The 15,004-nt window shown below is 45.6% G+C and overlaps 1 protein-coding gene across 1 annotated transcript; it reads left to right on the top strand.

Annotated features, from left to right (window-relative positions):
• Window positions 1-1,337: 1,337 nt before the first annotated feature.
• ECRG4 (ECRG4 augurin precursor) lies at window positions 1,338-10,487 on the top strand. Its single transcript, XM_032351675.1, has 4 exons — window positions 1,338-1,840; window positions 5,621-5,668; window positions 7,638-7,795; window positions 10,102-10,487. The coding sequence occupies exons 1-4, from the start codon at window positions 1,762-1,764 to the stop codon at window positions 10,258-10,260; spliced, it is 444 nt and encodes a 147-aa protein (XP_032207566.1). The 5' UTR covers window positions 1,338-1,761; the 3' UTR covers window positions 10,261-10,487.
• The last annotated feature ends 4,517 nt before the right edge of the window (window positions 10,488-15,004 follow it).

The raw sequence follows: 15,004 nt of genomic DNA, 5'->3' as shown, positions 1-15,004 counted from the left end.
TGACATCAGTGCTTATTTGTTTTTAAATTCAAGTTATTTAAAAAAAAATACGAGCTCATAAAATATTAGGATTCAATATTCACTTTGTCTTCAAAAGCTACAACTGTATAAGCTGATTAAAGCAGACCTTTTTTTCCCCTTGGAATCTTTGAATTAAGAGAAAAAAAAATATCACTGCTCTGCATTTTCAGCTGAAAATGGGAAGGGATAGGTGAGGGGAGAAAATGTAGGTCTTCATCCAAAAGACAGAAAAAGGACACTGTCCAGGGAGGTGGCTACTGTCCTTACTATGGTTTCATGAACTCAGTTCTCACCAGACCCTAATTACAAGAGAAGCTAAATGTTATATTCGAAGCATATCCTGCCGGAGATTTGGAGCGTGGACAGGATGATGACCACAAGATGAGACATTACAATTAACATCTTTAATGTATGTCCTAAATCAATCCAAACAGGACAGTGGCTTTATATTTGCTTTGGTTTCCTTCCTGCTAACAAATGTCTCATCCCTGAACTAAAGGAAAGCCACCACGTTTTGTTACTATAGGTTTTCTCCTTCTCCCTGACTCCTCAGGTCCCCCAGGGGTTAGTGAATATTTCCCTATTACCGTTAGGTGTGTGACCCTCCCTTTCAGGCTCTCTCTGGCTCAGGTCTTCGTGATTCTGTGACACACTTCACACTTTCTTTCCCGGGGCTGCCGTCTGCCTCCTGGAGCTCAGGATGATGGTGCTCCTTTCTCCCTGCCTGCTCGGGACAGCCAGATGTATGGCATGGAGAGTGAACCCTACGGCAGGATGGTCATCACGGACTATGGGAAGATATAAAAAGTGATAAACCAGCTTCAGAAAAGCAATCTAGCTAAGTCCAAAGCAGATTTTAAGTGGGAAGGGTCCATAAAGGGAATGTAGCCACATGGCCATTTTTGTAAATGCAGGTGACCAGCTCAAGGTCAGCTGGGACAACTGCCTGTTAGTGTCTCTGTGTTTGGTTTGGGGTGGGGGGGCACTTCTATGGTGTCCCTGGGCCTCCCTTTAATGTCTTCTAAGTGTGCACAGATTATGGGGCCCACAGAAGGACCCATTTGTCCTGCGATACCTGGGAGTTCACCAGGTTCCTGGTTTCTGAAAGGCTTTTCTATTAGAGTAGTTTGGGCGGGGACGTCTTCCTGAACTGCAGCTCTGAACCCAGACTGTGGAGTCTTTCAAAGTCTCACAAAACACAGCACAGCCAAAAGCATCTTTAAGCGCCACTCCCGGAATGAAGGAAATTCCAAAGGCCACTTTAGAAGCCAAGGCCAAGCAGGGCCCGAAGCCCGGGAGGGAGCGAGATGGGGAGGAAGGGAAGCACCAGCGCAGAGGGGAAAGCGGGAGAGCGGGCCATCCAATAGGCAGCCGGCCGAGGGGGAAGAGGGAGAGAAACCTGAGCTGGGACCTGGTGGTCCGTCTCCCCATCCTTTCCCCTGACCCCGGCCGCCCTCAGTGGCCCCGGCATGGCGCGCGTCCGTGGCCTTGGAGCCGAGCGGTGGCGCCCCCGTGGAGGGGCAGCCAGCGTGACCCGGGTGCGGGCGGTGCGGGACTCGGTGGGGTTCCGAGCGGCAGCTTGGCCCGCGGCCGGTTGGCTCAGCGCCCGGCCAGCAGGTCCCGCCCCGGCTGGAATGTAGGGAGCGCCCTCTTGCCTGCACCCCTGTCCCACCTAGCTCAGTCCTCTCGTGCAGCGGCTCGAAGTGCGCGCGTCTCCCCTCCAGCCCTCCCGTTGCAGCCATGGCCGCCGCATCCCCGCGGCCCACCGTCCTAGCTCTGATGGCACTGGCACTGCTCCTGCTGCTCTGCCTGGGCCCAGGTAAGTGGGGCGACGACAGGGCGCTGGCGAGGGTGATCGGTGATGGCGTGAGGGCGGAGAGACCCAACCTGAGCCCGGGCAAATACCAAAAGGGTGGCAAGGGTCTTGGGTTTTGCACTTGCACAAGTGGGAGTGGCACGCTTGGGCCAGCAGACGGAGTACCAGGGTCAAGCGCAGGGTCTCAGACATGGCTTGGACACCTTGGGAAAGAATGAGGGCCAAGGTCCAGAGGAGGGGCAGGAAGTGTTTGGGACCTAATGTAAGGGGCTTAACGGGGAGCCTCTAGGATGGAGGGCCGTCCCAAAGCAGCATTAGGAGATACCCTTCCAGGCAGTTCCTTACCAGGCACTTCCCAATAAGTCCATTTCAAGGTGTGTCAGACTGTGCACAGGCCTCACATCCCAGATGGGAAATGCTCTTAAACGATAAATGCTTAACCTTCTGTGCTTCACGGAACCTTCCGTGAATCGGTTGAAAATTCCAGGTTCATTCCACATAAAATGAGCATATTCATGCACATCCTCCAAATGGAGTAGTTTGGTGGGGGTGCAGGCATCTGAACCCTGGGAGTCCTGACCATGCTACCGTCCACTTGTAGGCTCCTTTACGGTTCACTAGTGGCCTCATGCCTGCATAAGCGCCTTTGAGCCTTACAACTCTGGGAGGCATATGGTGACCCCCAGGTCTCCTGCTAGGGGTCCATGGACCAGAAGGCATGAAAGGCTTGCCCGTGAGACGGCTGCTCTTCACCCTACAGAGTAGCTGGCTAATGACAATGAAAGACACTCGATTGCTTTACTTCTGTACTTTGATTATTCAAAACAGGTATGGAAAAGCAAATTCCAGGTGGAAGGGAGGGAGTTAATCTGCCCTAGGAGCCCTGAGGCCAAAGCTCCAGGTCTCCAGAGCAGTGGGGGACCTGTTCAAGTGGGGAGACTTGCTCTCCTTCTAAGTTACAAACACAGGGGAGGCTAGTCAATTACATGATTGATCTGCCTCTCCTACTTTGTCCCTCCCATTTTCAGAAACACATCTGAATAAAAGCAGGGAGCACCTGCTGTAAACCATTGCCTTTCAGATTTGTATTTTATTTTATTTGTACCAAGAATGCAGCGAAGGAATTGATTAAAATATTATCGTCGTTGAAGCTGGAGTGTGAAAGTTCTTAGGACATAAAATGAAAATCTTGATGTATCAAGTCCCACAGGTGGCTCCCTACAACACCCAAATATATTTAATGGAGAAAATGATCATCGCTCCTTCTTGAGTGGTTTATTAATAGTTAGCACATTCAAAGGGGGCATCCTGAAATTCTGTATTTGCTGAGAGATATAATGTCAGGCTTAATAAATCCAGGAGTGTCTATAATCAGCCTAGAAGTAGTGACTGATGATATCAGCATAAAAAACAAATTCGTACTGTAGGGAAAAAGTCACAGCTATTCATTTTTTCATTTTTTTCTTCAAACAAATTTAGTTTGGTGTCTGATCACAAGTATTAATATTTACTTATACTTCAGTGTGTAGCAATTGGCACAGTGGCAATATCAAAAATTCCTAATTTTTCTGTGCCTTTCTGTTGAGTTGGTGAGGCTTTCATTTCTAGAACAGTGGTGACACATTTGCTGCTAGAAATTACAACGAGATCGCAAATGCATAACTCCGATGTCTATTTCAACATTAGCCCACATTTCATTCATTTTCCAGTGCTTTTACGGAAGGCAAACAGGTGGAGGGATGACACTTAATTCTGTGTGTGCCGCGCTGCTATTAGAGATGGACCAGGGTTAAGATATTAACGAATGCTAATATTTGTGCCAAGGAACGTATCTGTCTGCTTTGGCAAATGTGTTCATAAATTTCTTTATTAACTCTTAACATTTGATGGGAAGTACAGTCTTTAAGTACAGTCGCACTCCACTCTAATTAAATAATCCCCTCTATAGGAGCCCCATCAAATGCCTATTTCTACTTATTTACTCATGATGGGGAACCTCTTGGGGTGACTCATCCCATCTTTGGAGTGGTTGTCCAGGTATTGGAAACCTTAGTTTTTGCCCTAATCTATGGGCCAGGGGTGTTTCTGGAAACTATTTGCTGACTCATCTTTTCCAATTGTATCAGTTAATGTAGTTTAAAATGTATGTATTATAAATATCTGTAATCAAATCATTTGAAGGCTTGGTAAATTTTGACAAAGTTTATACATTTTTAGTGAAAGTTACTAGTAATGCTTTACTGAGAAGTGTGATGTAGTTTTATTTTTAATCTCTGTGCCCAGTTTTGGAGTTGAGAGTGTTATTGGTAATAAATGTCTGCTGTTACCTCCCCCGCAAAAAATTCCTGGTTCCTAGAGATTTTTCCCAACCATGCTTCGTGGCTGGCATACCTACACTGAAGGGGGTTGGGTAGCGCTCAAATTCAGATGCCTACAGAGAGCCAGTAGGTGAAGTGGTGCTTTATGGACCCCGTGGTGTGCTGAGGAACTTGGGTCCAGAGCCATTCAAATTCAAACTTTGTAAACACTGGTGCGCTCATCAAACACAGGTAAAGCTCAGCTGTGGGCAGCCAATTTGTGACCTATGGCCACAAGCGTGCTCCCCTCCCCCCGTTACATAGTAAATTCTTTAAGCAGAATTCTTTTAAGAATTCTTAAATTCTTTAAGAATTAAGTAAATTCTTTAAGCAACGGTTCTTAATCTTATCTTGGTCCCAGACACTTTTGGTGAAAGTCTGGCCAGAACTATGGCTCCCGTTCCCAGAAAACTGTACCTCTTTGCAGATGCGAGCACAGGCTTTAGGGTCTGTCCAAGGGTGGGGAGGTTAAGGACCTGCCTGAAAAGGTGGACACCACCCCTTCCCTCTTGGGGCCAGACCAGCTCCTTACACCTGAACACGCTCTGCCCCTGAATCTGAGGCTTTTCTCCCTTCACGGGACAAGCCTTGTACCTTCAGGCAGAACTTAGATTAGAGGTGTCTGCAGCTCCTCACTTCTACTCACCAGCAAGAGAAGTGTATCCACGTTATTTCCTATTCAGATGTTTAGGCTGCTTAGGAATACTGTCATAACCAAGTCAAAATCGGAGCAAATGGTACCAATATTGCCCCGTTGGAAGACGAGCCAGACGAGTTACAAAACTGAGCTGGATTTACGAAGAGCTAAGGTGCGTTCCTGGGTTTGTGGCAGCGTTACTTCTCAGGGTCTGCCCATCTTTGTCTCCCGTGGCGACCTTCTCTGTACCCGCTCCCTCTCCTCCAGCGATCCCAGCCATCGGATTCAGAGTCCGTCTCGCATCCAGCGGGGTACCACTCCTTCACAGTTAACCGAGATCGGTGATTACATCTGCAAATGTCCTCTTGCCAAACAAGTTCACATTCAGAGGTTCTGGATGGATATGAATTTGGGGGTGTGGGGGGGACACTATTCCATTCGCTATACCACAAAAAGGGAAAGTCTGAAGGTTTCTTACACATGCCGGGTGCCCGGGCCTTATAATATAAGACATAAGGTGCTCAAAGAACAATGTCATTTCTCCTGGGAATAGCTCAAATCATCATGCCCCTGGTCAGCCACGGTCATTGTCATTGGTCTGAGCCAGGAACAGCCTGAATTGCTCTTCCTGTATGATGGGGAATGAGACAAACAGCAAAACTGTGAAACCGCCAGGTTACTGGATGGAGACCAGGGCACACAGGGACTTTTTCCAACTCTGATTCTTGCACTTGAGAAATTAAAGGGTACAGTGCGACTCTGACATGAATTCTATGTCCATTCCATTAGGTGGCGTAAGTGGGAATAAACTCAAGCTGCTGCTTCAAAAGCGGGAAGGTAAGGACACCCCGCATGGAGAAGGGCGGCATTCTTAGCGGGTCGCGACGAAAGGCAATGTTGCATGTGCTCACTGGGGTCCTGTGCTTCGAACACCAAAGTGTTTACTTCTTGAAAGGCTGGCAGATCTGAAGGGCTTACTCTGTGTGTATGTGAGGCATTTTATTAGATAAATAATACTGCCGGTCAAAGTTTGCATATGCTTTTGTGAAAACCGTCAGTGCAGACCCCAAAGTAAAAGAAACAGCGTTACTGTGTTCATTGCATGTTGTGTATTTTGGAAACATGAAACACTTTGGAGCACATATCTAAATTTAGAGCATATCCTTTAGAGCACATAAGACTTCGGTTAGTGAAGTAGACTTGGAAGAGTACTATCCTGGTACTCTATCCAGTTAGCCCTTGGGGGCAAGGTGGAACAGAAACAACTGTTTTGTGACTAACACCTGTTGTGAGAAAATACTCCTCTGATGAACGTGGTAGCCAGTGGCAAAACACTGTAGAAATGGAACAGGCTGGGAGCCACGCATATTCTGGGCCCACCATGATCTGGTAGATCAGTTGGACCAATCGTGTGGTCTTATGAAGGACATCTTCCCTTGAAACTGTCATCTTTGCCATAAAATGAAGAAGTTTTCTATCTTTTGGAAGTTAGGCGTGTGGCAACATTTCTAATGTGAACCTTTGATCCTTTATTCTTCCCTCCCCGGACCCCATCCACCTGGAAGGGAGTTCTGACAGGTTCAAGTCTGCTCCCTGACCATGTGGGGCTCCTTAGTGCTATTCACACGCTTCCCAGTCAGCCCCCCAGAACCTCCAGGGGCTGAGTACTTGTGGCCCCTCGCAGGGGTGGGGCGCTCCTGAGGAAGCTCCCAGAATCTTTCTCAGCATTTCCAGCCGCCCACCAGGCTCTGGCCTGTCCCTGATGTCTGTGCTGGGCAGCCTGCTCCTCCCAGGCACCTGGGGTGATGGACGTTCTCGAACGGCCAGCCTGTCAGAGGTGGGAGAGAGCAGATCACCAAGATAATCACAAGTCCTGGTGTACACCCTCAGCCCTTATTCAAGTCAAGCCTAGAAATACAGATTGAGCACCTACTATGTACAGGCCCCGAGAGAGGGACACAGATGAACAGGAAGTGAAGGAACACATCCGTGGCCTCTTATCCATATGACTCAAGGAACACACTGGGCACTTCACTCCCATCATCCTATGCGGCCTTCACAACAACACCAAGATGGGGACTGCCAGTCCAGCTGTATAGATGAGGGCGCCAAGAGCAGGGGCAGACGTGGGGACACAGCTGATTCCCCTGAGCCCAGCCCACACAATTGGTGCCTTTCAAACAGCTGAGACCACAGTGGGAAGACGTTGGGAGAAGCCAGGTGTTAAAGCAAGGGCCAGTACCTGTCAAGACTCGGTTGAATCCTTGGTGAGCTGTGAGGTCTGCAGAGCGTGTTCCAAGGTGGCCCGGTCTCTCCAGGGTGAGAGCTTGCTGTGCTGCCGGGCCGCGCCTGGGCTCATTGTTTCATTTTCCCCCAAGATCTCCTAAGCAAGCACAGTGCTCACCGGTTTGCCTGTGCAAGGAACATACACTTGTATGGTCTTAGGCATCCAGCTGTTTCCTAAACGCTTAAGGGGTACGCCATCAGCCCCTGCCTGAGGCCTGGGGTCTAGGCCTGGTGAGTCACTGCAGAGGACAAGATATCTTGTCTCTCCCCCGTGCCCTAGAAGTTGGGGGCTAGTTTGTGCCCCTGGGTATGGCTGCATCCAAATGGAGAGCTTACGACCCGGGGGCATGGAGACTGATGACAGGCGGCTGTGTTTCATCACTTATGGTGTAAGAGTGAAAGTCAAAGCCATCTTAGGCAGGATGGGCTGGGGGTACGGAATATGTATACTAGTGATTTGCCCCAATCAGAACAGAACTCATTCTTTGTACTTTGGGGGGTGGGGAATTGATCTTTTCAGCACCTGCTCCGGCTAAGACTAAAGTGGCAATGGATGAGAGCAAGGCCAAGGAATTCTTGAACAGCCTGAGGCGCCAGAAGCGGCAGCTGTGGGACCGGACCCGACCGGAGGTCCAGCAGTGGTACCAGCAGTTCCTCTACAGGGGCTTCGATGAAGCGGTGGGTACTTCCGCCTGCTGGAGACCTGGCTCCCCCCAGGGCAGTGTGTTGGGGGCAGAGGCATGGCTCCGGGAAACAGGGCACAGAAAATTAACCTTCAGAATTCACTTCAAAAAGGATGAGTCCCCATGATAGGCCAATTGCCACCCAGGCGTTGGGTAACATTTCCGTCAGGATACAGCGATATTAGCTGGAATTTTTCATCAGCCAACATGCAAATGGGAATCTCTCCCACCATGAGTGGGAAGTGGGATTCCAGAGAAGTCATCGTCCAAAACGGCTGGGGCTTAAATTCATCCCAGAATCCCATGTAACTTTGCTGCACCATTCTGCCTGGGAGTCTTTAAAATAACTCACAACCAGGGCACCTGAGTGGCTCAGTCAATGAAGTGGCTGCCTTTGGCTTACGGTCATGATCCCGGGGTCCTGGGATCAAGCCCCACATCAGGCTCCCTGCTCAGCAGCGAGTCTGCTTCTCCCTTTGCCTGCCACTCCCCCTGCTTGTGCTCTCTCTGTCAAATAAATAAATAAATCTTTCAAAAAAATATTCACAGAAGAGACTGGAAGGAACTATATCAGAATGTCAGTTACAGTTGTCTTTGGCAGTGGAGTTATGACCCCCTTTTCCTCTGTGCCACTCCCACGTATCGATCTGTAAAGTATGAGTCTGTGCTATTTCTGTACCCGCAAAACATTTCTTTAATTTGTTGAAAACCTTGATGTTTCAAGGTTTGAGGTTTGCCAAAATTTCAAACACGATTATAAAATGCAAGAAACCAAGGGGAAAGATGATTTCACTATGGGAAAAGCTGCGGCATTGTGAGGAAAGCAAACATTCTGGCTTTCATGGCAGAGGTGGTGGTGCGGGGAAGAACTGAGCAGAAGCCAAAGCCCCTGGGGCTCAGCAAACAGAGGAGGGGCAGGGCGGTGCTCACTAGCATGGCACAGGCTGACCTACTCCTCACCCAAAGTGGCTGGCGACAGAGAACACCATCACGGGCGAGGCCAGGCCTTCCAGCTTCAGATGCCTGTGACCCAACCACCGGAAAATTCCATCTGGACAGCGTGGAAGGGTGCCTGTGAATTCACACTTTATAGCATCCTTAGATTTGGGACGCAGGGATGCACTGACTACATTTCGAGAAAAATTGGACCCAAACTTTTAGGTACCCTGCAACCTCCCTAGGTCATCCTTCTCTTGTCCCCACCTTTGTGGTTTCACACCAAACCTCTTGCCAAGTCGTGAGCATCAACCCATGCGAGCAGCCATCTGCATTCGTCTTGCACTTTCACTACCGACAGAGAATTAGTCTTCCCTTTAGGAGAGGCATCGATAGCAAAGCTTCCCCAGCTGGAAACCTGCCAGTCCTTCTGTGCTTCTCACTCTCTTCAGTTCTTCCCCTTCCCTTCTATTCCTGCTAACTGCAACCTTCTCTTTTCGTGTGTCTCTCAGCTGCTGTAGGCTTCGTGAAGGCAAGGGAATCTGTCTTGCTTGCTCTGGGTGGCCCTTCAGTGCCCAGCACAGCGCTGACATGCTGGGTCCATGTAATCAACAATTGTGGAATGAGTAAGTGCAGCCGTGCAGGTTCTAACCACTGCACGGACGCATGGCTCTACCATGCCAGGGTGGTGGCTGATTTAATTTATCAAGCATCTACTCCGTGCGCTGGAGTGGGCCAAGCCCAGGACAGGACAGGGAGAGAAGGCAAGGCAATGTCTCTAAGATGTGTGCAGCACCTGGAGGTCAGGCCAAGCTATCACTCTCCTTGGGAGTTGTCCATTTTATGTCCCAAAAAAGAGAAAAATGTTTGTTGAGGATATTTAGAACTCACAGGGTAGAAGTTTTCAAGGGTTTGGGTGTGCACTCCTTTGGAGACAGTGGTTTAAAAAAAAAATTTTTTTTATTAGCGTATAATGTATTATTAGCCCCATTATTATAATGTATTATTAACCCCACAGGTCTGTGAATCATCAGTCTTACACACTCATTGCACTCACCACAGCACATACCGTCCCCAGTGCCCATAACCCAACTACCCTCTCCCTACCTCCCTACCCACAGCAACCCTCAGCTTGTTTTGTGAGAGTCTTATGGTTTGTCTCCCTCCCGATCATGGCTTTTATCCATACTCTTTAGCTGGCTTTGTTGGCCTTTGAGCTCAGAATACCATCATGACCAGTGATTCTTGGTTAGAGCTGTTAATCACCGAAGAAAAGCCATCACAGAGAAAAGCCAGACATAAGATGTGTTCTAGGCGGAGTATGTGTACTAAAATCCATTCTCTCTCTTTCCTCTTTTTCCCCAGAAATTTGAAGATGATGTCACTTATTGGCTTAACAGAGGTCGGAATGGGCACGACTATTATGATTACTACCAACGTCACTATGACGAGGATGCAGCGATTGGTCCCCAGAGCCTTGACAGCTTCAGGCACGGAGCCGACGTCAACTACGATGACTATTGACCATCACTCCACACTCCGTGCACCAGCGCCACAGGTGACCCCTTCATTGCCTTGCGCCATGTGGCTTCTGCTGGGCTTGACTTCAGCAGATCTTTTGTACCCCCTTTCTGCCACCAGGAAGGAAGAGATAAAGCAAACACTATCAGTGTCTTTTGATAGTTCACGCAAGAACCTAACAATGCATTCCATTAAAAAATAGAAATAAAAGCATTTTGTTAAAGACAAAAGTCTCAGAATTTACTTGGATGGAAAGTAAGTTGGTCCCAGTTTTCATTCCCTGGATTTTCTCAAAGTTGAAGCCTCCTTTGAGAGGCAGCTCTCTGTCGTGCTTACCCTGCCAGGAATCCTCCCCACCACCAGGGAAAGACCAAGGGATTGAGCGGGGGTCTTTGGCTTGTGAAAATTTTGCCCACACGAAATGCAAGATAGGAAACCAGCAAGGTAATCTGGCCAAAAATTATGTAAGGTTACAGAACACGTTTTGGAGTATTCTAATCACTGCATAGGTATTTGACACCTTCTGGGCCCCAGGTCCTGAGCTAGAGCGGAGCCTGTTCAATATGATCATGCAGGGAAAGAAAGGTAATAGGAAAAAAGCTAAAGTTTGGGTGAATTCAAGGCCTCACGTCCCTTAAAAAAAGTAAAGCTTCGCAAATGAATTCAAGGAATATTTAAGAATATACTTCATGTGGGAATGCAAGTTGGTGCAGCTACTTTGGAAAACAGTACAGATGTTCCTCAAAACGTTAAAAATAGAGCTGCCCTAAGACCCAGCAATTGCACTATTGGGAATTTACCCCAAAGATACAGATGTAGTGAAAAGAAGGGACATCTGTACCCCAATGTTCATAGAAGCAATGGCCACAATAGGCAGACTGTAAAAGGAGCTGAGATGCCCTTCAACAGATGAATGGATAAAGAAGATGTGGTCCTTATATACAAAGGGATCTTATTCAGCCATCCGAAAGGATAAATACCCACCATTTGCATCGACATGGTTGGAACTGGAGATTATGCTGAGTGAAAGAAGTCAAGCAAAGAAATACAATTATCATATGGTTTCTCTTATTTGTGGAACATAAGGAATAGCATGGAAGACATTAGGAGAAGGCAGGGAAAAATGAAGGGGGAGAAATCAGGATTGGGAAATGAACCATGAGACACTATGGACTCCAGGGAAACAAACGGAGGGTTTTAGAAGGGAGAGGGTAGGGGAAATGGGTGAGCCTGGTGATGGGTACTAAGGAGGGCACGGATTGCATGGAGCACCGGGTGTCATACCCAAACAAGAACACTACATCAAAAACTACGATGTACTATATGGTGACTAACATAACATAATAAAAAAGAATATACTTCATGTAGTATTTAAACAACCCAGGTGGATGAAATAGAAAAGTGGTGTGGGGGGTGGGGAGAGGGAGGGAGGGGTTGGGGGAAGGGAGGTGAAGTGGGCTCCTAAGTCATTACTGATGGAGGGAGTCTGGTCTCAGCCTGTGTGAAGCCCACAGAGCTTGTGGGGAAGGCGGGGGGCACTCAAAATGATTCTTACACTTTTGTGGGTCACAAACCCCTCTGAGAGTCTAATGGAAGCTTTTTCTTCCTTCTCAAAAAGATGATAATTTTGTATATAGTCCCTGAAACACATCTCCATTCACAAATCATGAGTAATTAAAAAAAAAATGCCAGCTTAGTAGGAACTACTGACTTTGGGAGAGTGGTGTTTATGGACACTCATACCATTTGCATTTGAGAGTAATTCTGTTACTTCCTTTGGAATCTTTACAATTTTGAAAATTCTCATAAAATATTCATACCGTAAAATCTACCATTTTTGCCATTTTTAGGTGTATAGTTCAGTGGCATTGAGTACTTTCATGTTATTTTGCAATAATCACCATCACTCATCTCTCCAGACCTTTCTCACCTTCCTTAACTGAAATTCTGTCCCCATGAAACGTGACCTCCCCATCTCCCTCCCCCAGCTCCTGATGGCCCCCTTTCTTCTTTCAGTCTCTATGAACAGGATTACTCTGGTACCTCATTTAAGTGGAATCATAGTGTTTTTTCGTGTCTGGCTTGTTTCACTTAGCATATTGTCCTCAAGATTCTCCCATGTCGTAGCCTGTGTCTGGATCTCCCTCCTACTTAAGGATGAATGGTTTTCCAATGTACGTTTCTACCCCCATTTTATTCATCCATTCATCTGTCAAGGGACACTTAGGGTGCTTCCCCCTTTTTTCTATTGTGTGTAACACTACGGTCATGCGTGTGCACATAGCTCTTCATGTCCCTGCTTTCAATTCTTGGGTATATGGCCAGAAGTGGAAATATTGGATCATATGGTGATTGTTTAATTTTTTGAGGAACTGCCATACATGTTTTTCACAGCGGCTGTCCTATTTTACATTCTCACCCTTTAAATGTGTTTCTTTTTCTTGTCTACTCTAAGGCTGGCTTAAACCCCAGCATAATCAAAGAGGTGGGAGGGAGGGGTGACAGAGAGGACATCATAGCTTCTTTCCCAATCTTGCCATATATGTTTGCTGGATGATTTTTGTAGACGTCTTTTATCAAATTAGGGAAATTTATCAAGTTAAGAAATGGATTTTTCTATTCATCGTGCTGGCTTTAAAAATATGCTAAGATAATTTTTGAGTGTCATGTCTGGATGTCAAATTCTATTTTCCTTATCTGTTGAGATGATACAACTTTTCCTCTTTAATCTGTTAATTAACATGAGTTCTATTAATAAAATTCTAATGTTAATGAATTGAATCCCTGGAATGAAACCTAACCTGATCGTGATTTCTTCTTATTTATTGCTGAATCTGGTTGGATGTGTGTTCTCAATTCTTGTATACATGTTCCTGAGAAAGTTGACTTTAGTGTTTTTTTTCTGGTTGTTTTGTCAGTTTTGGTATCAAGGTTATTTTGCCTTCTTAAAATAAGCTGTTTTTTTTTTTTTCCATTCTTTGTAGGAATGGAATGATCTGCTTCCTGAATGTTTCCTAGCATTCAGATAAGGCCATTTGAATGCGGTGTTTTCTTTGTGGTAAACTTGTTTCCTATCGGTTGCATTTCTTTTACAGATAAAGGATTGCTCTGACTTTGTGTTTCTCCTTAGAGCTGTTTTGCTAAATTCAATCTTTCTAGGTAGTCATCCATGATATCAAAGTCTTAAAGTATTAAGAGTTGTTCTTAATATCCTCTTACTGCTTTTCTCTGTAGCATCTGAGGTTTTATTTACTTTTTCTTTCCATTCCACTTGCCCTTTTTTTAAAAAAAATGAATCATCTTTTCGAACATAAAGATTTTGTTTTGTTGATCTGTTCTTTTGTATGTTTCTCTATTTTCTGAGTTTCTTCTCTCTTGATTTCCTTCCTTCTATGTCTGTGGGTCTTTGATTTATATTAGATCTTAGCTCTATTTTGAGTCTTAATATTTTTTTTGGTAGGCATTTAGTATTGTTTCCTTCCAAGAACTGTATCCCATGAGTTTGATGTGAAAAGTTAAGATGAAATGAAATCATCTCAATTATATTTTCTCCTCTGACCCTTAAGTTGATTACAAGTGTTATTAAATTTCCAAGTGAATGGATTTTTCTAATTATCGTATTGGCTTTGTTTTCTAACTTAATTGCATTGTGGTAAAAACATTTTTTTTAAGTAAATAATTTAAAAAACCCAAAAAACTACAGTCAGACCCCGGTCCTTCGAACTACACTGAGGTCAGCTCTATGTGCCAGTGCATCAGGTCCACCGAATATTCCAAGCGTGCTTGAAAGGACTGTATCTTTTCTAGACATCAGATGCTGTCAAGTCCATTAGTTAGTTCAAGCTTGACTTTTCTAATTTCTTACTGTTTTCTTTGTCTGTTTGATCTATAAAGTACACTCGAATATGTTAAAATCTATGATGATGATGGATTTGACGAATTTTTCCTTTGATTCTTTCAGTCTGGCTTCACATGAGGCTACACACAAGTTTACATGGTATACACAAATTTAGAATCAATGCATCTTCCTGGTGAAGGGAATCATTGATCATTATGCAGCAAATTTCTAATATCTAATAATGTGTTTTGCCTGAATTCCCCTTTGATATTAATATAACTGTATTTGCCCTCTCCCTTTGGTTACTAACTGCCTGGTATATCTTTTCCATAGTTTGGCCTTTTTTTTTCTGGGTGCTTTATGTGTCTTTTGTAAAGAGTATATAGCTGAAATTTATTTTGTTTTTTAAACATGGTGTTACTATTAAGGCCTTAATGGGAGAATTTAGTCCACTTACACTTATTGTGATTAGGAATTTATTTTAGTTCTAACATCATATCTTAGAACTTAAAAAAAAAAGGATTTGTTTATTTATTTCTAGCACAAGCAGGGGGAGAAGCAGAGTGAAGAGAGAGAGAGAGAGAGAGGGAGAAAATCTCAAGCAGACTCCTTGCTGAGTGCAGAGCCTGATGGGAGGCTCCATCTCATGTCTCTGAGATCCTGACCTAAGCCAAAATCAAGAGATGGAGTCTTAACTGACTGAGCCACCCAGCTGCCCCATATTTTGAACTTTTGACTCATTCGTTCCATTTCACCTGTTCCTGTCCATCTCTTCCTCTTTTCTTGCCTTCCTTTGGACTGCTTTGCTTTCCTTTGTTTATTTTTCCCCCTATATTTCTTTTGAAGGTATACACTGGGTCTATTCTATTAGTGTTTGCTCTTTTTAATGCCTATTTGACAACATGACAG

This window comes from Mustela erminea, chromosome 7 (assembly GCF_009829155.1).
Source record: "Mustela erminea isolate mMusErm1 chromosome 7, mMusErm1.Pri, whole genome shotgun sequence".
NCBI lineage: Eukaryota > Metazoa > Chordata > Mammalia > Carnivora > Mustelidae > Mustela > Mustela erminea.
This window is presented reverse-complemented; position numbering and strand designations above follow the sequence as displayed.

Bases quoted from the DNA above. Each gene is read 5' to 3' on its own strand.
- ECRG4 (XM_032351675.1), top strand. From the start codon at position 1,762: ATGGCCGCCGCATCCCCGCGGCCCACCGTCCTAGCTCTGATGGCACTG. The intron at 1,841-5,620 runs GTAAGTGGGGCG...CCATTCCATTAG, and splicing joins GCTGCTCTGCCTGGGCCCAG to GTGGCGTAAGTGGGAATAAA. The intron at 5,669-7,637 runs GTAAGGACACCC...TGATCTTTTCAG, and splicing joins GCTGCTTCAAAAGCGGGAAG to CACCTGCTCCGGCTAAGACT.